This window comes from Equus caballus, chromosome 12 (genome assembly GCF_041296265.1).
Source record: "Equus caballus isolate H_3958 breed thoroughbred chromosome 12, TB-T2T, whole genome shotgun sequence".
Classification (NCBI taxonomy): Eukaryota; Metazoa; Chordata; class Mammalia; order Perissodactyla; family Equidae; genus Equus; species Equus caballus.
This window is the reverse complement of record NC_091695.1, coordinates 43,185,471-43,207,626: the sequence shown is the minus strand read 5'-3', so window position 1 is coordinate 43,207,626 and position 22,156 is coordinate 43,185,471. Positions and strand designations below refer to the sequence as shown.

Below are 22,156 nucleotides of genomic sequence, written 5' to 3'. Positions count from 1 at the left end.
GTGCAGTCATTATAAAGAACAAAGTCAAACACAATCTCTTCACTTCTAGGGATTTCTATAAAGTGTTCGGGTAGAAAAGCACGATGAAAAAAATCAGTTTTAATACAACTCTGTGTTAAAAGAGATCCCCAAGCCACCGTATGTATAGACATTTCTATATTAGACAAGAATGGAGAAAAATATGGAAGGATGCAAATATAAGTTACCTGGTAGGGGGTGATACAAAATGAAAATTGAAGAAAAAGGGGGAAATGAGGCAAGAGAAACAATAGATTTCATGAAATAATACACAGATACATGATATGACGATCCCTTTCATGTATCAATATACAAGTATATATATTTTAAAACTTTTCAACAAAATGAATTAACAGTACTAAACAAATTCAACTCCACAAATGAAAGAATCTTCCATTCATTCAGAAAATAAACTATTTTTAAATACTATGCTGGTTTTAAACCATGGCTACAAATTATTTGACAGTCCTCTCATGAAAATGTAGAAACAAATTCCCCTTGCCTTGAACATGGGCTGGGCTTAGTGACACGCTCCTAATGAATAGAGCGCAGTGGCAACGATGCCGTGTGACTTCCCAGGCCAAGCGAGAAAAGGCAACACAGCTTCCACCTGGCTGTCTCTTGTGACACTTGTCCTTGGGACCCAGCCACTATGATGTGAGGAAGTCAAATAGCCACGTGGAAAAGCCACCTATATGTGTTCAGCCGCAGCCTTGGCTGCCAGACATGTGAGTGAAAGAGCAAGCAGACGACTCCAGGCCCCGGCCTCTGAGCCACCTAGCCGACCTTGAGTGGAGCAGAGAGAACCCTTGCCGAGTGCTGTCTAAATTGCAGATATGTGTGCAAAATAACACTGTCCATATTTTAAGTGACTAAGTTTTAGAGTGGCTTTTTTTACACAAGACTAAATAACTGGAAAAAATACTATTTAAAATTTTGCAGAGTATATTGTGGTGCTTCTCCTTTTCTACCTCTTGTCTCAGGAGTCACTAAGTTTACCATTTGTCTATCTGTGCTCCTGCTTCTACCTGCTAGCGCTCAAGGACACAGGGTGCTGGGGTGGGGTGGGGGTGCAGATGTGGCAGATGGAGGAGAAGGCCAGAGCAGTTGGGAGACCACTTAAAATGAGCAAATAAATTAATTGAGCAAATAAACATATTGAAGAAAATGCAAGTCAGATTTCTTACTCTTGGAAATGGAACTTACAAACCTGGAAAGGGATAAGGCTGGTGAGAACCCTGAGGTATTATACTAGAACTGAAGATATTAGTTTGAACTCATGGTTTTTCATGGTTTAAAAAACCATCTAGTTTATCTACAGAAAAAGATATAGAAAGAGATGAAAGAGAAAGAGATGTGTATGGGTGTGGTGTGTGCTATACACACATACTTCCATTTCCTGCTCTGTCTGTGAGAGCACCTAGAAGCAATGACACCCTGTCACAAGCACCACAAACTCCCAAATCTTGGTTTCTAAATACCATCCGCCACTAAAAGAACCAGGGCTCCTCAGACAAATGGGTGGGGCCAGGGCCAGGGCAGGGAAAATACAAGATGAGCCTGGAACATCTTGTTGTTCTAGAAAATTACGAAGTGTTCAAAGAATGTTAAGAACATAAAAAGGGAAACAGCTTGAAAGGGCTCCCACTGACCAAATCTGGAGTAATTTGAGCATCAAAATAAATAATAATATTAACAAGTTCAACCCAATGAATAAATTACAAATCCATGAGTCCATACTGAAAGGGAGGGAGGGAGGGAGAGTGGGCAGAAGGAGACGAGAAAGCTCATTCAGACAGCAGAAGGCCAATTTATAAATGTAGAAGGATTAATGGGAAAAAAAAATCATCATTTGGGGGGCCAGCCCAGCGGCGTGGGTGGTTAAGTTCGTGCGTTCTGCTTTGGCGGCTCAGGGTTTGCAGGTTTGGATCCTGGGCATGGCCCTAGCACCATTCGTCAAGCCACTCTGTAGCAGCATCCCACATAAAACAGAGGAACACTGGCACAGATGTTAGCTCAGGGCCACTCTTCCTCACTAAAAAAAACCCAAAACATCATTTGGCAACCACATGGTGGTTGCTGATTTAGGCAGGATACTAATGCTGGTAGTTTGAAGTTTCATGAGGAACAGGATATTGGCTTGATCTCAAACTGTCTCCAAACAAAACAGTCATCAGTTACAAAAAGAAAAACAATGACTTTACACTGAAGAAAAGGAGAGACATCTGGCAGACATCAACATGACCAGATGATCAAGGTTAACGTCACCAGTAACGGGATTGGTTAAGATCATGTGCCCCTTGACGTGACGTACGAGAATATCACAGCATCATTTCTGTGATATTTTTGCCAAGAAATCACGACCTGAGTCTGGTCACGAGGAAATATTAATGGGCTCAGCTTGCAGACCATCTTACTGAATATAAGACTGCTGAGGACACGCATGACAGGAAAAGACTAAAGGGCTACTCCAGATTGGAGGACATGAAGAGACATGACAGCTAAATCCAATGCACATTCCTTGGTGGGATCCTGGACCAAAACCGAAAAGGACACATTCCTGGGGCAGCTGGCGAAATGTGAATGGGGTCTACGGATTGGAGAACAGGGTTTTATCAATGCTAATACCTGACTCTTAGAGGAATAGGTAGTAGTTATCTAGGAGTGCCCTTGACACAGGAAATAGACGCAGAAATATTTAGGAGTGACAGGGCATCACGTACGTAAGTTGGTCTCAAATGGCTCAGAAAAAGTAATTTAGAGAAAGATGCTGTAATAGAATAAACGTGGTAAAATGATAACAGTTTGGGAATCTGTGTGAGGTGACAGGGATGAGGGAGTTCCTCCCAGTCACACACTGGAAGGAAAAGAGTATATATCAGATACACACGCATGTGTGCGCACACACACACACACACACACATCTATCTGAAAGGACCCGATCTGTAATATATAAAGAACTGACACAAATAAATTATTAAAAGACAAGTATGCCAATTTATAAAACTGGCAAGATTTGAATACATACTTCACAAAAGAAGATATCCAAATGGCCAATTAGTAGGCATTCACTGTCATTAGGGAAAGGCAAATCAAAACCACAAGAAGTGAACATTTCATACTCATTAACATGGTTAAAGTTAAAAAGACTGAAAAAACTAAATGTTGGTGGACATATGGAGCAATAGGAACTTCTGTACGCCACTAGTATTATTTATCTACTCCTGCTCAACAATATTACCACAAACTTAGCAGCTGACAACAACACACATTTGTGATCTCAGTTTCAGTGGGTTAGCCCAGGTAGGGCTAAGCTGGGGTCTCTACAAGGTTTCAATCAAGGTGTCAGTGGGGGCTGCGGTCTCATAGGAGGCTTGAGCGGCGTAGGATCTGTTCCTAAGCTCACCTGGTTGCTGGCAACATTCAGTTCTTTGTGGGCTACTGGACTGAGGGCCACATTTCTTGCTGGCTACAGACATGAAGCTGCCCTCAGCTCCCTGTCACGTGGCCCTCTCCACAGGCAGCTCATGACATGGTAACTTGCTTCTCCAAAACCAGCAAGGGAGAGTCTCCTCACAAGATGGGCATTACAACCTGGTGTGACATAATCACGCACACATAATCATGTACATCCTGTCACCTTTGCCATTTTCTATTAGGAGGAAGCGAGTCATGGGTCCCACCCACACTCAAGGGGAGAGGATTACACCAGAGCATAAAGAGCAGCGGACAGGGATCATGGGGGCGGCCTTAGAATCTGCTACAGTAAGTGGGAATGTAAACTGATACAACCACTTCCGGAAAACCAGCAGTTTCTTACAAAGTTAAACATGTACCCTCAGTAAGACCCCACATTCCATTCCCACATATTTACCTCCAAAGAAATGAAAATGTTTGTCCATAAAAAGAGTTGTACAAGAATGCTCATAGCTGCTTTATTCATAAAAGCCAAAAACTGTAAACAACCTATATGTCCATCAACAGGACAGTGGATAAACAGAATGTAGTATTTGTTTTGATGAAGTACTACTTGGCAATCAAAAACAATGAAGTGCTCACACACACAACATGGATAAATCCGGCAAGCGAAAGCCGACACAAGAATGCATACTGCACGAGTCCATCTGTATGAGGCTCACCAACAGACAAAACTGATCTCGAGTGATATAAACCAGAATCGTAACTGCCTATGAGACGTGGGGTTGGACTGGAAGTGATAAAAATGTTCTATATCTTGATTAAGGTGTTAGTTACACGAACGTATGTCTGTCAAAACTCTTCAAATTATAAACCCAAGATCTGTGCATTTCACTGCATTTAAATTTTACCTCAACAAAAAAGGTGTTCTAAGTACATATTAACAGAAAACAAAAAGAATTTAGCACAGTAGTTAAGAGCACGGATTCTGAGGCCAGACCGCCAGCGTTTGAACTGTGGTGACATCAGTTTCTTGGGCAAGTTACCAAACCTCTCTGTGCCCCTCTACGTAGTTAAACAAATTAACACATGGACTGCAATAAGAACAGCACCTATTTATTAGGGACCGAATTAATGCTGGCTATTATTAAACAAAAGTAAAAAGACAATCATTATGCTTGGAAAAATTAAAAAATCAAAAATTAAAATCTTCCAGGAAAGGAAAATTATAGTTTACTACATGGTTCAACAGAGACTTACTTTTCTATGGCCATAATAATAAAAACCCTGAATAATAATCTAACCAAAATTATAATTTTATTGGGACAATGAAGTAACGGTGAAAAAGTGAAAACAATCTTCCACATCTGGAATTCGCCAGATAACATCCAAAGATTGTTGAAACAAGCCTTGTAAAACTACTTGACTCTCTAAAATATATGTATAACTTTGATTAAAAATACATAAAACGACAACAACAAAAAGCTATTAGTGGGGAAGTGGGCTATTAAAAAAATAAAACCAGGGAGGAAAATAATCAAATGCTGAAACTTCAAATAAAACCCAAATCCAATTAAAAAGATCACCTGTCTGTACAAGTAGCTTTGCTCTAGAGGTAACACTAGCTGTGGAGATTTAAGGACATAGGTGGGAACTCACACTGAAATTCAGTATCTTATGAGCATTAAGCATATTCCATATTAAAATTGCAGAGACAGTATGCTTCCTCCCTCACAGCCTACATTCCAAAATTTTTTCACCTTTTTATCCAGTAACAGGCCAGGGATTTCTCAATCCATGGGATGGAAGGCCAGGATGACAGTGAATTAATATGAATGAGAATTTAATTATAATACTGTACCACCCATATTTACAAGGAAACTTTCAATGAGGAACACAAAACTTGCTCAGATCTTACCATAATCCTCAGAGAATTTCTAAGTGTTAAGATGATGAAGGAAACGGAAAGCGCGCAGTTGGTCTACTTTCATTTTGAAAACCAGAATTAAGGCATAGGAATCCCAACGGAGAAGTGCTCTTGTTGCCTTCCTACAAACATACGAGTGTTTAGAAAACAGACACCACTTTCCACGAATAAGTTATCTCTATAGTGACCATGCTCAAAGAACCCCACACGGGGCAGACGCAGACTGCGGAGGAGGCGTCACCCCAGCAATGACGCCTACAGTCCAGCAAAAAGAACAGTCAACACTCATGAATCGACATCAACGGCATTTGTATAGTACTCCAAGCCTTATAAAGCATCTACAAATTGTCTCACCTGTTCTTCCCAAGAACCCTGAGTAGTCAGCTAGACAGTTATTTTTCTTTCTTTCCACTCTAATGAGAAGATTGAGGCTCAAAAGGTAACTAAGGCCAAATCACAGAGTGTTTGTTAACGGAAGGATTTAATTCTTCTGGCTCCAAGTCCAGTGTTCAAGCCACTCCACCCGTCTATCTGTGCAAACAGAAGTCTGGGAAGATAAATCACTGGCTAATTTTTAAAGTCTAGATTGTAGATGGCTACATTCAAAATGGTTAGCTTACTGTAGGTCTCTTCCTAAAACAAACAAAAAGTCAAGCACACTTACATGGATGAACCATAACAACCGTAACAGAGGCAAAATGTCTTTAAGGAGTGAGTCTCAACAGAGGAACGGTGGAGGCAATGCCACTAGGGTGCCCTCTGGATTGTCACAATGACTCGGGACTTCACTGACATTCAATGGTGGAAAACACAAGAATACTAGACATCCTACAACCCACAATTCCTTCAAATCCTGCACAATTAAGAAATGACTAGCTTCCTGCATGATTTACAACATTCACGTCAGTGAAAATGCTCCACTCGGGGCAGAACTGGGTTTTGTAGGGCATAAAGCTTATACAAGCTGGAGGGGCCCCTAAAAGAAAAAGCATACAAAATATAATTACAAAATTAGGTCTAGGATTTAAAAATATCAAGTGCATAGGAAAACATCTAAAGAAAGATATATACTACTTCTATGCTAAAAAGAGCAAAATCAATTAAAGAAGATCTAAATAAATGGAGGGACATTTAGACTTTTTCAAAGATCTAAATCAATTCACATCCAGGGATTGAAAAACTCAATATTTTAAAGATTTCAATTCTCTCCAAATTAATCCACAGAATCAATGCAATCCTAATACAATTCTTTAAAAAAATCAAGGAGATTGAAAAGTTGATTGTAAAATTTCTAAGGAAATGCACAAAGCAAAAACTAATCAAAGCAATCAAAAAGAGGCACAAAGCTGAAGACTTATACCACCAGATAACAGGCCTATTATAAAGATATATATGATAATAGAGACAGGAGGACATTAGTGTAAGTGTGGACAAACTGACCAATGGTAAAGAACAGAAAATCTAAAAAGAGACCCACATGTAAAATGTCATGTGATTTTTTGGTAAAGGTGACAATTAGAGTAGTGGGAAAAAGACGATCTTTTAAATAAATGGTGCAGGATTAATTGAATACCCATACGGGGTGAAGTGTATCTTAACCCCTCACACTACACACAGATAGCAATTCCAGATGGACTGTGGAGCTAAATATGAAAGGTAAAACAATACAGCTTTTAGAAGAAAGTATTAGAGAATATCTTGGTCATTTTGAAGTAGACTAAGATTTCTTTTTTTTTGAGAAAGATTAGCCCTGAGCTAACTACTGCCAATCCTCCTCTTTTTGCTGAGGAAGACTTGCCCTGAGCTAACACCCATGCCCATCTTCCTCTGCTTTATACGTGGGACGCCTACCACAGCATGGCGTTTGCCAAGTGGTGCCATGTCCACACCCACGATCCGAACCGGCGAACCCCGGGCAGCCGAGAAGTGGAACATGTGAACTTAACCGCTGTGCTACGGGGCTGGCCCCCAAGATTTCTTAACCAGGACATAAAAGCCACTAAATAGAAAGGGGAAAATTGATAAATTGGACTAAAGTAAGATTAAGAATTTCTGTTCATCAAAAGACACCACTAAAAGAGTAAAAAGGCAACCCAACAGAGTACGAGAAGATATTTATAAGAAAATGAATTCCGACAAATCAGTAAGAAAGACAGACAACCCACTAGAAAAATGAGCAAACGACCTGAACAGACAATTCACAAAACAGCATATCCAGATAGCTGATAAGCTTATACTCAACCTCCTGAGGGAAACGCAAATTCAAACCATTGGAGAAAACATTTAACCTCCAACCAGAATGAAATGAAATGAAAGCAACAAAGCATACCAATAGAGATGTGGCACAACTGGAACTCTCATACATTGCTAAGCTGAACATACAGACACCCTGTGATCCGGCAATTCCACTCCTGGTCATGCGCTCGACAGAAATGAAACGAAATCTATGAGAGTGCTTATATCCACCGGCAGACGTGAACAAGAATGTTCACAGAAGCACTGTCCACAGCAGTGCTCCCATACGACCATGCGGGAGATCTTCCAAATGACCATCGCCAGCAGAACGGTGAAATAAACTGTGATGCATTCACACACGGAATACCATACAGCAACAAGAATGAATGAACCGTAACTACAGGCAACAATGTAGCTGAATCACACAAACAGTATGTTGAGCAAAGAAGTCAGACACAAGAGTGTACGGTGCATGAAGTACAAGCAGGCAAAACTAACTTATGCTGCTGGAAGTTAGGATACTACTCATCTCTGGTGGGGAGAGAGGTAGGATTAGAAAGGGCCAGGGTCATGTTTTGGGGTGTTGGTAATGTTCTGTTTCCTGATATGGGTGTTAGCTACGTGGGTATGTTCAGTTTATAAAACTTCATCCACTGTTCTTATTATATGTGTACTTTTCTAAGTATATATTATACTTTAACAAAAACTTTTTTTTTTAATTAAGAATAGGGCCATGGAAGTAGCCTATGCACATGACGGGCCTTGAAGCTTAAGCTTCACTATCTTCATAATAAATCTGCCTTTGGTCCCGCCGAACACATATGTACGCAAATAAAAAGCAGTTTATAATTATCTAAGACTAGATCTAAATAGATTTTACATAGAAACTTAACTACTTTTTTCACCTTTTCATATACACTGAATTTTCCAGGAATGTAACTACTTTGTAAATAAAGGAAAGATTTTACTTTGTTTTGTGTAGAACTTGATGAAAGATTTATTCACCATTCTAGAAAATCATATCACTGAAGGCATTGCCACATACCATCCGAGTCACCCACACAATACACCTGTATCCGTCTCTATTTATGGGTGTCATATTCACAGAGATAAAGCTACATGTACCTGCAAGTACCTGACGGCTATGGTTTCTACACAAATATCTTCTGAGAATTTACATATAGAAATACATATTGTATTACAAAAAGCCTTCCTTTATTATTCCTTTATACTGCAATTAAGACACTGTAGACCTGTTGGCAGGTTTTATTACCTGGGAACTTCATTTCAGGTAGAAAAGGGGCCATGAAGTCTGATAGCGTTGACAACCAGTTACAAACCATCTGCGTATCAAAAGAACTATAAAGAGAACTCTAATTCCTGAACTTGGTAACTGTTCTTTTATGCTACTCACATTATCCAAACTGCATGTTAAGAAATATACTTATCTAAAACGTAAAAGAAGAAGAAGAAGAAAGAAAAAACCCAGCTGCCATTTTCAAGAGCAATTACCTAAATGTATCTATCATAAACTTGATCTAGACACGGTGAGTAGACCAAGAGGGAAATAAGAGTTCAAATACAAGATCTGACTGAGCCCTTTTCCTTCTAAATCAGCAAGATCCAGTCTGGCATTCACAGGCAAGGGCTCCATTATTTTTCTGTTCTCTTTCAAAAATAGCTCCACCTTCAAGATCACACAAATTAGATCATTCTGCAGCAGGATTCCTCCTTACAGAGCTGCTCCAAGGAAGCAGAGACAGGCTGTCTGCTGGAGCAAACCAGTCATTTAAAACAAAAACAAAAACCAAACAGATGTTTTTTACTTTCCAGTTTCGCTGGTTAGTGACAAAGGCCATGCGCCCTAGTTGTTAACGGCTCTTGCGCTGGATCTCCCGCATCAAAAACCATCAAATAAGTAAGGATCACAGAGGAGATAGCAGACCAAGTAAACGCGACAGCAGAATAATTAGAGGTGTCGAGATTCAGCTGCTCCAACAGCTTCATCATGGCCTACAGCATAAAAAGAATTTATCTAGATTTTTAACACAATCAGTTGCCAACCTATGAATTATTCCATCACCCAGGAAATTGCCAAGGAAATTTATTCCCAGTTAATTACAAATGGCAAAAGTAGAAACAAACTTCCTCAAGAGCTTTGAAGAGCTCTGTTACACAGATCTCGTTCACATATAATGTCACTTAAGATAAAGAGATGACAATAATAATTAATCTATTTGCAAAAACCAGAAAACTGATGTGAGGAAGTTAAATGAAATTTTGAAGTCATATTTGAATTCTTTTCTTCTGTTCTTCCCCATATCCAATCCATAAGCGAATCCTTTAGGCTTGAAAATATACCCAGAATCTGATGAACTCTCATGTCCTCCACCTCTACCACCCGGGTCCAAGGCAACGCCAGCTCCCACTACAACATCACAACACTCCTGACTGCCTCACCCCTGTCCTCCACAGGCCAGTCCACACACAGCAGCCAGTGGTTATTTTAATATGAAGGTCAGGGGGCCAGCCCGGTGGCACAGCGGTTAAGTGCGCACATTCCGCTTTGGCAGCCCGGGGTTTGCTGGTTCCGATCCCGGGTGCGGACATGGCAGTGCTTGGCAAGCCATGCTGTGGTAGGCATCCCACGTATAAAGTAGAGGAAGATGGGCACGGATGTTAGCTCAGGGCCAGTCTTCCTCAGCAAAAAGAGGAGGATTGGCAGCAGATGTTAGCTCAGGGCTAATCTTCCTCAAAAAAAAAAAAATATATATATATACATATACATATATACATATATATGGAGGTCATTACCGTGCTGCTTCTCTGGCTCAAAACCCCAATGGCTTCCCATCCCACTCAAGCTCAAAGCCAGAGTCTCGCATTGGCCTCAAGATCTGCTCCCTTTACTTCTCTGCTTTGCTCTCCCACTACTCTTCACCTCGTTCACTTGGCTCCAGCCCACAGGCCTGCTGGAGGTTCCCCGGCACTTGCTATTCCTTCTACCGGCTTGCCTAAACGTGCGTTCCACAAGGATTGTTCCCCTTCTCTGAGGCCTTCTAGATCACCTTATTTATGACTGCGACTCTCTCTGCCCCATTTATCCCCCTCTTCCTACTTTAATTTTCCTCACTGGACATGCCCTGTCATTTGCTCACTCATTTGCTCACTGTCTGCTGCCCACCCTGCCCCTTGAAGGTAACCTCCAGGAGAGCTTGCGTTTTGTCTGTTTCATTGACTGCTCTCTTCTCGGTGAGGTAAAGCCAAACAAGAAAACAAATTCTGAAGCCAAAGTATTTTTGGCATATGGTTTTAGAGAGATTACAGCAACATGCTGACTTTTTTCCTCCAGAGATATTATAAGAATAGGAGGAAATACCTGAACGAGCATCAAACAAAACAAAACAAAACCCAAATAGCGCCATCATCCCAAACAGTCATTTTTCTATCAAATGTTCTCTTAAATGGATTCGAATAAGGTGAAACCTCACCACACTGACACCTGGCATTCACCCGTCAGTGAGGCCGTCTGGACCGAGCCCTCCTGGAACACAGTAAACGTATCACTTGGCCCGAGTCCAAAGCACACCAAACTAATCTTATGCCAGATCTCAGTTTAGGAGATCATGTCCCATTTCCAGCCCATGTTTTTTTCCCCAGTGAGATGATACTTTCCTTCTCCTCCATGAAGAGAAAAGTCAACCAAAAAGATCAATGGGCAACGTTTAATAATATTAGAGCTCTTTATAAGTTTTTTCTAAAAAGGAAAGATGGACAGGATTATCTACAAGTAATAAAAACAAAGCGATAATGATATTACATAGCTAATGAACAATTCTTCCCATTAAAGGCAAGGGCGTAAACAATTTACTGCACATTTTGGTGGCAGAGAGGAAATACAATTAAATCCATTAATAGCCACAAGACTTTTTATGTTCCCAGAGGACCTCGGTTTCCAGAGTTGCTTCTTCATTTTCATCCACAGCAAAAATGGAACAGGGCAGAGATGACAGAATGCCGTAGATGACTTTCCACACATTTTAATTATGAGGAGACAATTTCTTAAACAATAGACTGAGATGGATTACACTGTCACATCCCACTGGGAATCAGCTGCAAGGGCCAAACACAAACCTACTGGTGAAGACAAAGGAAACGGTGAGGAATGCGAGTCAGGGCTAGCGCAGGTCCACCGACATTACACCACCATACTCGTGGTTTCACTGACATTACCCAACAATGTGAAGGTAGTGATTTCTATGAATGTTGATGCTCAAACATTTCACAAACATTTTGTTCCTCTTCATAACAAATCAACAAGGCAAAAAAAGGTATCCTCACTTTTAAAAATCAGGAAAAAAAACTGGCTTGCCCAGAGGTAATCAAAACAAACTTAACCAAGGACCACATACAGGGCTCCTTACTAATCCATAATACTCCAACCCAAAGGCAAAAGGTGACTTGCATCTCTAACTGTATCCTCAATAGGGTTTTCGACTTCCTAAGACTTTAGAAGATTAAACCCCTATGCTAAACTTACCGGCAATCCCACCTCTCTGGAGCGCAACCCGGGCCAAAAGGGAGCAAAATGCTTCTTCCTCACCCCTAAAACACCACTGCTGTGAATCTCACGCTCTCAGAGCGTACCGCCCATTATTCAGCCTCATATTCAGGGCCCATTCATTCTTAACACATTTGATCACCTGGTTCTTCAGCCTATGATATATTAGAAGCAAGAAAGCAGAAATAAGGTATATTGACAGCAAGAGGGAGAAACAAAGACAAAAACTAAAAAAGTAAACACATGAGTTTAAAAGTAGTTACACACCACGTACCAATCTCCACTCCCTGATGCTCACCATGAGAATCCCGCTCACCACGATGATCCACACTTGAGAAGAGGTTAATCTGTGTTTTATACATTCTTAGGGAAGAACCAGAAACATGTAAATATATTTGCAGATTTCTAACCAAAATGGGAAAATAAAGTCTTGGTGCTTATTAAAGGGGAAAATTAACATATATACAAAGATCCAATGTTCGTGATCAGCCTTAAATATACTATCAGGTTGCTCCTGTAAAAGTAGAATAGTTTTTCCATAGTTTGAGAAATAAAAAGGAAAGCTTAAGGAGGCAAGAGGAAAATATCAATTCCATTTAAACCCTCATTTTCCTGGGAGTCGCTCAGCTTTTATTGGTGATAAATGGCCGGCTATAAACCGGTTTAGTTGCTCTTCTGGCTGCCAAAGCAGAGCTAAAGAAGTCAGCAGGTAGAATAGGGAAGCTGTCACGTCAAGTTGGCTGAAAACAAAGTTGTGGTTTGCAGGCGGGGCCTGCACCATCTCTTCCGTTCATATAAGCCGGCAGGATGTAGAAACAGGATCCCAACCCGGCCGACGGCTTCAGAGAACCGAAATTACTGTGCTTTGACTTTCTAGTCTATTAAGCTTGGGGTTTGGCAGGAACCGTGTCTAAAGTGAGCCCAAGACCCTGTGATGGTCTCACGGAGGCAGTCAGAGTATCAACAAAGGTGCCCTGATTCTACAGAGAATGCACTTTTTGGAGGGGCGTGGGGGGGAGAGAGACAAACTGGACTGGCGGTAAAGACAGCAATAGCAATAGCTATTTTTAAGTGTTTTCTATGTGCCACATCAGCAATTAATTTGTATTAATCTCATTTAATCCTTATAACAAACGAGAGGCAGGGACAATTATTATGCCCATTTTACAGATGAGAAAATCGAAGCATTAGAGAGGTTAAACGATTTGCCCAAGTCACTCAAAGAGTAAACTAAACTATAGAGTCAGGATTAAAATCCTGGCCCCAGAACTGACACCCAGAGCCACTATGCTTTGAAGCCTCTCACGGTTGATAATTTGGTAACAGAGCAGCATTCTGTAATTCCAACATGACAAAGTATAAAGCACTAAATATTACTTGTCAACTATGAGAACCAGATAGGGCTTGGGGACACCAAGTTTAAACAGAGAAATAGCTCTGGTGTCAGACAATCATGAGTCATGAGACAAATTCCAGCTCCACCGACCTCTAAACTGTGTAGCTTTGCAAAAATGCCTTTACTTCACCAGGCCTCCAGTTCCCTTTCTGGCAAAGGGACCTCAGTACCTGCCTCTGAGGGTTACTGCGGCAGGCAGCAAATGCTCAGTTAGTCAGGTTCACGTCATTCAGGCATCAGCTCAAAGGCACCTCCCCAGAGGCCTTCTCTGACTCCTTTATCCAAAACAGCGCTTCCTCCAACACTCCCATTCCCTACTTTGCTCTCTTTTTCCGCCTGGCACTACTCACTGCCTGACTATTTATTACAGATCTAATTATTTGTTTATTTTCTGTCTCCCTCCATCAGAACGTATGCTCTAGGAGAGAACGGACTTCGTCAATCTGTTTGCTGCTGTTTCCCCAGGACCTCGGGCAGTGCTTGGCACATAGAAATACTCAATAAATATTTGTTGAATGAAAGAAGTGTGTGTAATGGATTTTCATTCAATAAACATTACAAATAAACAGGCACTGTTCATTTGACAAATGTATTTACTGAGCACCTATACGGTAACCACATAAATGAACAGGATTATTTCAAATGATGATAAGTAGTTGTGAAGATGTGTAAACTCCCAGGATGGAGTTACGGCAGGTGAGGGCAGCTTTCCAAGGCGGCAGGTCAACCGAGACCTGAATGATACCCAGGAGCCAGCCACACGATGATCCGGCGACAGAGCATCCCAGGGAGAAGAAACAGCAAGTACAACAGCCCGAAGGCAGAGGTGACCGTCCTGGGCCCAGCCTGCCCAGAGCCAGTGAGCACAGGGGAAGGGACCACGCATGAAGCACCTCCTAAGTCATAAAAAGTGTTTTGTCCTAAGTATGATGAAAAGTGATTTGGTTGTGTCTCTAATCTTCACCCACTAGAATATATGCCTCACGAGATCAAGGATTTTGTTTGTGGCACATACCAGCTGGACTATAGGCATGTGCTAAATGAATGCATTGGGAAGACTATGAAGAGGGAAGTACCACGATCTGATTTTCATTTTTAAACTATCACTCTGAATTGCTACTAGTGGTTACCTCCTGGGAGGAGACTGGGGTGGCAGAGGATGGCAGAACTACAAACAGCAGAGTGCAATGTGTTTGACAGGTACCATAAAACAGAGAAACGGGAGGAAAAAGCTACTCTCTGAACCTTGACGCCATTTGGTATTTTTAAACAAGAGGCAGGAAAAGGTCAGTAAGGGGGGATCAAACAAATGACAACTGGTGTCCTAAGCCTTTTGTCTTTTCTAAACCACTAAAAAAAAAAATAACAAAACTGCTACAAAGAATCTCTATCTCACCTAGGAAAAGAGGAACAAAAGGAGACTCAGAGACAGACAGACACACACACACACACACACACACACAATGTTTTGGAGAACAACTGTAAAGAAAAAAACACCTTCCTATATCTAAGCACAATAACCAGTCTAAATTTCCTCCGGGACAATTAATATGCCAATTATACCCAAAATGTTACCTGGGGAACTCTTGCTCACAATAAGGTTTTGAGAGGCAGACTGTCATTTGGAGGAGTCATGCATTCTACAAAGAGAAGAACACGCATTGTAGTAGGAATCAAGTTTTAAAACATCACTCCTTTCATATCTACCTATATCTGTATCAGTCACTAAAAAAAACCTACAGAGAAAATTACAGTGTAATTTCTAAGATGCACATCACAGTTCTAAAAATTTTTTACCAAAATAATCTATGGCTAGTACCTAGTGTCTGTGTTTACAGAACTAAAAGGACTAAAACTGCTGGGAGGATGAACAAAACACAGGTCTATCTGGGAGCTCACAAGGATCATGACTCCCAAAGAGAAAGGAAGAGCAGTATTCAGGGTGAGAAAGATTGGTGAAGCTAGAACTGAACTCAGATATTCTGACCTTTAGTGTATCTTAAAAACTCTAAAAGAATCTACACAAACATTAAATAAATGAACATGTCATTATCAACACTATATTACCACCTATGCCTCACCATCCACCCACCACGAGGAAAGCAGCGGTCTAGAACATTCTCCATTCACCACCTTGCTCCCATTAAAAATGAGCAAGCGATTCCAGAACCAAGAAAAGAAGTGAGTGGAGTGACACTTCAGTCCCCCATGTCTTGATCCATTCAATATGTACTTTTCTTACAGCTTCATCATGATATAAAATTCAAAAAGGTCCCTCCTTTGAGGTGTACAATCGAGTAGAGTCAATATGTATTTTTAAATATATATTTTTAAAACAACATTTACTCGCCTTTTTTTTATAATAGAAGCTTACTGTAGAAAGTTTAGAACGCATCAAAAAATAAAGACAAAAATTAATATCATACATAATCCTACCATCTAAAAACCATTTTAAAGATTTTATTTTTCCTTTTTCGCCCCAAAGCCCCCTGGTACACAGTTGTGCATTTTTAGTTGTGGGTCCTTCTAGTTGTGGCATGTGGGATGCCACCTCAGCATGGCTAGATGAGCGGTGCCTTGTCTGCGCCCAGGATCCGAACCGGCGAAACCCTGGGCCGCCAAAGTGGAGCGCGTGAACTCAATCACTCGGCCACGGGGCCAGCCTCTAAACACCATTTTAAAGTTAATGCCTCCAGATGGTTTTCCAAATAGATACTGACTAAGACCCCAAACTGGAGGAAACAAATGGGAGGGAGGCACAAGGAAGCAAATTCTGCCAAGCAAGAGGTGAGCAGAGAAGGTAACAACGTTTAAAAGGGAAAAACTAACAAAAGAAAACTAATGGGGCTTTGAAATAGCGAAGAAAACCGCATTTTAAAAATAATTTGGAAGAGGACAAAGTATTCAGTTTAATTAAATGAATAAGGAAAACCATAAATATTAATACCAGAAATGCCATACTTAGGCAAATTTCTCTCTAAAACAGTGTTATCTAATAGAACTTTCTGTGGTCCTGGAAATGTTCTAGATCTGCCCTGTCCAATATGGATGCCACTAGCCACACGTGACCAGTGTGACAAGAAATGTGGCTAGTGCAACTAACGAAGAGAATTTTTAATTTTATTCAATTTTAATTAATTTTAATTTAAAAAGCCACATGTGGCTAGTGGCTACTGTCCTGGACAGCACAGCCTTAAATATCTAACAGCTTACGATCTTAAGGCATAACTGAATGTCAAATGGATGTTTTAAGGAACTGTTTTCTAAATTATACAGGCTAAGTAACAATAGTTCATCATTTACTGGCCTTCTCTACTGTGCTACCCAAGTAGAAGCCAGGTACAGGTCTGCCTCCGTGGGTCCCTGAGCTAGGACTACAGCCGTTCTCTGGTTTGTAACAAGGTAAAAAGGGAACACAGGGCCAGCAGGCTTTCTAACCAGACGATTGCCTGTGGACAGCAGTAAGAGGGAAACGCTCGAGTTGGTGCCTGGGCACACATCTTGGTTCTCTACAGCCCTCAGAAGCCATGCTGGCTATTCCTCCAACTAGGCCTAGAGAAGGGAGGGTTCCGCCAGGGCTTGCCAATCTAGAGCCAAACCGCCTCGCTCAACTGCAGCCCAATGGGCCTCTGAAAGACGTTCTAACACCAACTTCAAACTCTGTCTTTTCTCAACAGCCCTTAATAGCGCTCCAAACTGAGGCTGGAAAAAGAGCAACTCCGTCAATCACCCCATGACTACCCCGGACTCCCGGAGTACTCCCAGAACGTGACGCCACTGATGCCAGCCAAGCCGACTCCAAGTTTCAGAGGACCGACCGAGCCTTCAAGTCCAGGCCAAAACAGAACAAGCCTCCAGGGGTGAGGCAGTGAGAAGACAAAGGCCAAACATCTTCCGCCTTGCACCTCCCTCATGCACACTGAGGCACGCACTAACAGTAACAGCGGCAGCTTATTGGCTCAGCTACGAAATTGGAAAACTAGTTTAAAAAGAAATCACATAACCACTAACGTGGCCAAAAGATCTGTAAATCAATACATGTGAAACAGACTCTGTGAAAGTCATTCTCCTTCTGACTTAAGGAATCTGAGCTCCCACAGGGACGATAGATACTATTACCCCGATAGAGAGGAGATTCTCTTACAACACTCACAATGTGAAATTCAAATGTTCTAAGGTACAAATATGCTTTTAAGACTTTTTTTTTTTTAAGATTTTATTTTTTCCTTTTTCTCCCCAAAGCCCCCCAGTACATAGTTGTATATTCTTCGTTGTGGTTCCTTCTAGTTGTGGCATGTGGGACGCTGCCTCAGCGTGGTTTGATGAGCAGTGCCATGTCTGCGCCCAGGATTCGAACCAACGAAACTCTGGGCCGCCTGCAGCGGAGTGAGAGAACTTAACCACTCGGCCATGGGGCCAGCCCCTTTAAGACTTTTAATGCTAGGGACAGAATAGAAGTTTCACCAGGTCTCTCTTATTTGATTAATTACATTTACTTTATATCTATCATTTAAGAAGTACTCTCTCCTGTGGGTCTACGGTCCTATTTTATATTTATTTCACCCACATCTTAGAATGGATAGTAAGTAAAAGTATTCCCAGTCAACGGATGAAAAACTAAGGTGTGGGAGAGTTCGCCCTAGCAGGCAATAAGAACACAGAGAAACAGATCCTGGCCTGTCTAGTGCTTTTGTGGTTAGAGGGGCAACTGTCCCCAAGTGTTTTCATGAAAGTGACACTTCTACTGCAGGTGTGTCATGCCAACCTAGCCATGGCCACCTCCTTTGGCTCCAACACTTCAGTCCAATAAGGCTTAACTTCAGTACCCATTTTTTTTAAATGTGATTGATATCACTGAGTTCCTTCCCTAAGCTCACATACAGACAAGGATATGCAAATGTGCTTTGTACTCAAAGACAAATGTGACATAGTTTGTGAGTGATACAGCAGAGCACATGTTGTCTCCTAATAATTAGTTTTGTGCCACTGCGGAAATGTTGCACTCCTACGAAATTTAATAATTTTTCTGCCTCTCCTACTTAAGCAACTCAGAAAGAGAAAAGAACATGAAGGAAAATTTCACATACAAAGACCGAAGACAAGGGAGCAATAATGAGACTATAAAACCCTTCCCTTAACATCAAGCAACATGCCACCTGGTACCTACAATGGCACCACACCACTATCCAATCCATGGACCATAGAAGAGGAAGCCACGGAGCATGGAGGGAAAACAATGCCAACTTCTAAAGCTGTGAGTTTCATAAAGGAACTATAATAGACCTACCTGCTTGTAACAGACTCTTAAAAGCCAACCATCTTTGACAGTGATTACCTCTGGGGAGTAAGAAAAGAGATAAGACTGGGGCTTTTTTCCTTTACAATGTTCACCCCTCTGTACTGATTGAATTTCTAATCATGGATATGTATTAATCTTTCTATTTTTAAAAAATGCTGGTAAAAATGGCAATGACTAGAACAATTTAGTTATCTTAAAGCCAATTATAGGTATGCTCTTCATCTATAAAAAGTTAAAAAGGGGCCCGCCCCACGGCCGAGTGGTTAAGTTCTCGTGCTCCGCTTCGGCGGCCAAGGGTTTCACAGGTTCGGATCCTGGATGCGGCCATGGCACCACTCATCAGGCCATGCTGAGGTGGCGTCCCACATGCCACAACTAGAAGAACCCACAGATACAATAAACAACTATGTACTGGGGGGCTTTGGGGAGGAGAAAAAAAAAATGATTGGCAACAGATGTTAGCTCAGGTGCCAATCTTCAAAAAAAAAAAGTTAAAAAAAAATACTACAGGGTCAGCCAGTGGCACAGTGGTTAAGTGTCCACGTTCTGCTTTGGTGGCCTGGGGTTCACTGGTTCGGATCCCTCGTGCAGACATGGCACCGCTTGTCAAGCCATGCTGTGGTAGGCATCTCACGTATAAAGTAGAGGAAGATGGGCACGGATGTTAGCTCAGGGCCAGTCTTCCTCAGCAAAAAGAGGAGGATTGGCAGCAAATGTTAGCGCATGGCTAATCTTCCTCAAAAAAAAAAATACTACGGATTCTGAGGGAATTTAGTAGATATTAAATAAGAGCAGAGTACATACTTGAGAATATGTATATTTAAATATCTAATAAAGGGAAAGGATTTTTTTCTCAAAAGCAATTATATTTCTATCGGAATCAAGAAAAGGAGTGTGACTTTCCTATCACGCAACTTTCAATTCTCTGCACTAGGTAGAAGATCACATTTTCACAAGACTGAATCCCATGACATTTTAAGTATCTCTAACCTTAGATTCAAAATAAGGTTTACATTTCTTAAGTACATATATGTCATATGTTTGTGTCTCATTTGAGTTACACAAGACAAAATGTTAATTCTAGACTATGTACAGAGTACTGTATACAGAGTGCATGTTGCCAATATATTCTAAACATGAACAACACCAAGGAGACCTCAAATCAACCGGATGACTCTAATAATTGGAAGGGCCAATAGCGGGCCATTTTCTCCCCACAGGGTGTTATTTTCCATCCTGCAGATAAAACAGCATGCTCCAAAGAACACAAGTGTTCCACAAGGAGCTGGGAGGTACAAGGTTGACGGCTGAAAAACAAAGTCAGAGCAGGACAGCTGACAATCTCAAGGACTGGTCAGTAGACACGACATAACTGCATGCTCCCTGCGGATGAAAACAACCAGCCAGCCTAAGCCTCTCATGCCAAGTAAGCATAATTCCTGATTTGATCAGGATGCCTGGCTGTTTCTTGGGCTAACAATTTATTATGTGGACTTTTCAGTGACCAATAGGGGCAGACCAAAAATCAACAGCAATCAGTGATTTTAATTTATTCCCCTCTGTTACCCAGTGGCTTTTTGCCAGTAGGCTCATGCCTTTTCAATCTAACAAGCTAGAGAGGGCAGCTGTCCAAATGTCAACAGTCCAACACAGTGATGGATGTGCAGGAAGGACAGGCAAGCACACTTTACTAACACTGGCCCATGCAGGAAGGGACACAGAGCTTTATGTCTGAAAGTGGGAGACTGGAGTCCTTCAGCTATAGCTGGGCCTAGATAGAAAGAGAAAGAGAGGCCTGCTTAGGACCAAGAGAGCAACGCCATCACATACTCGGCTCCTACTCGAGTCTGGTGTTGTGCTAGGGTGCTGGCCAAACCAAACCAAACTAACGTGGCTCCTGATTACCCTAAAGAAAGGAGAGAGAGAAAGAAAGTCTAAGTCAGTGAAGTGAATGCCGAAACACAAAAGACATGAAGAGCAGAGAGGGCCTACTGGAAAACAATCGAGCACTATCTAAAAAAGTTCCAGATGTATACCCTGTGAACAGCAATTCCACCTCTACATATAAAGATGTCCTAAAGAAACTTGCAAGGAGCACCAGGAGTCCCAGACAAAAATATTTACTGTTCATGTTCACAACCAGGAAACAAGCCAAAGCTCATGAAAAGGAGAATTATGATATATTCATACGATGAAATTCTATCCATTAGTGAAAATATTGAAACTAGAGCTACCATACAACATTGATTATTCTCACAAACTTAATGTTGAGTTAAAAAAAAACACTAAAATAGGTCACAGAATACATACAGTATGATAGCATTTATATAAACTTCAAAAAATCCCAAACTAAAAAATATTGTTTAGAGATGCACATATGTAGTAAAACTATTTTTAAAAGATAAGAGAAATGATAAACAAACAATTCAGAATAGTGTTTACCTTTGTAAGGGGAAGAAAGGGATGTGGTCAGGAAGGAGCATCCTGAAGGCTGTGACATAACTGGTAACGCTCTATTTCTCAAGCTAAGTCAAGTATACAAATCTACTTCTCGTGGCACTTTTAATATCCTATCTAGGAGATATATATACATAAAACTTTCTATGCATGAAATAATTCAAAGCGAAGAGAGGAAAAAAGAAAAATAGAGTTGAAGGTGGAACCAGACAATGCTCCCTAACCCCGATTTACAGATCCTTCTGCCCAAGGCTGGGCTAACAGAGGAAGGAGTGAGCCCAAGACTCCAAGCCAACAGAATCAATTCAGTTTAGAGGTGACAAAAAGATCACCTCCGGGCACTTCTCTGGGCTTACTGGGTGAAACCAGCTCCACAGCATCTATTCAAAGGGTGAACTGTAAGACACTGCACAGCGTCCCCTAAGAGTTGGAGGAAGACTGTCTTACCAATACAGAAACAGGAAATATGCCAAACTCAGGCATATTTTACCAATGGAAGGAAAGTCCCCAGATGGTTCCAACAGACAGAGGAATGAACTGAATTTTGAAACAAGGCAGTAATTTTATGGAGCCTTGCAGGAAAGAGAGAATGAGAAATACTCCTGAAGCCACACTGAATAGGACTTTTACAAGAGCGTGGAGACCGGGACAGAACGCGTGTCATTTGAAGTACGAATGAACATGTGTATGGAAGACTAACTAGCAGCCCCAAGGGTTACTATCCGGGCTTTACCTGGCAGAAGGTGACAACCGAGTTTGGCACATGCCGAGTGTATTGGGAAACAATATCAAGAGCGATCTATACCACATCTATGTAACATATGTACAGCCCACGGGCGCCGGCGA

General features: G+C 41.3%; 1 protein-coding gene across 2 annotated transcripts in view; it reads right to left on the bottom strand.

Annotated features, from left to right (window-relative positions):
- Positions 1-22,156, bottom strand: part of PACS1 (phosphofurin acidic cluster sorting protein 1) — a 132,589-nt gene that overhangs the window by 109,527 nt on the left and 906 nt on the right. The window contains exon 1 of one of the 2 annotated variants that reach the window (XM_023654487.2): positions 15,130-15,191. The exons of the other annotated variant lie outside the window; for it this stretch is intronic. Within the exon in view, the coding sequence (XP_023510255.1) occupies positions 15,130-15,176 (47 nt within the window). The 5' untranslated portion in view covers positions 15,177-15,191. Of the gene's footprint in view, positions 1-15,129; positions 15,192-22,156 lie in introns of those variants that run through there. 2 annotated transcript variants of the gene reach the window in all.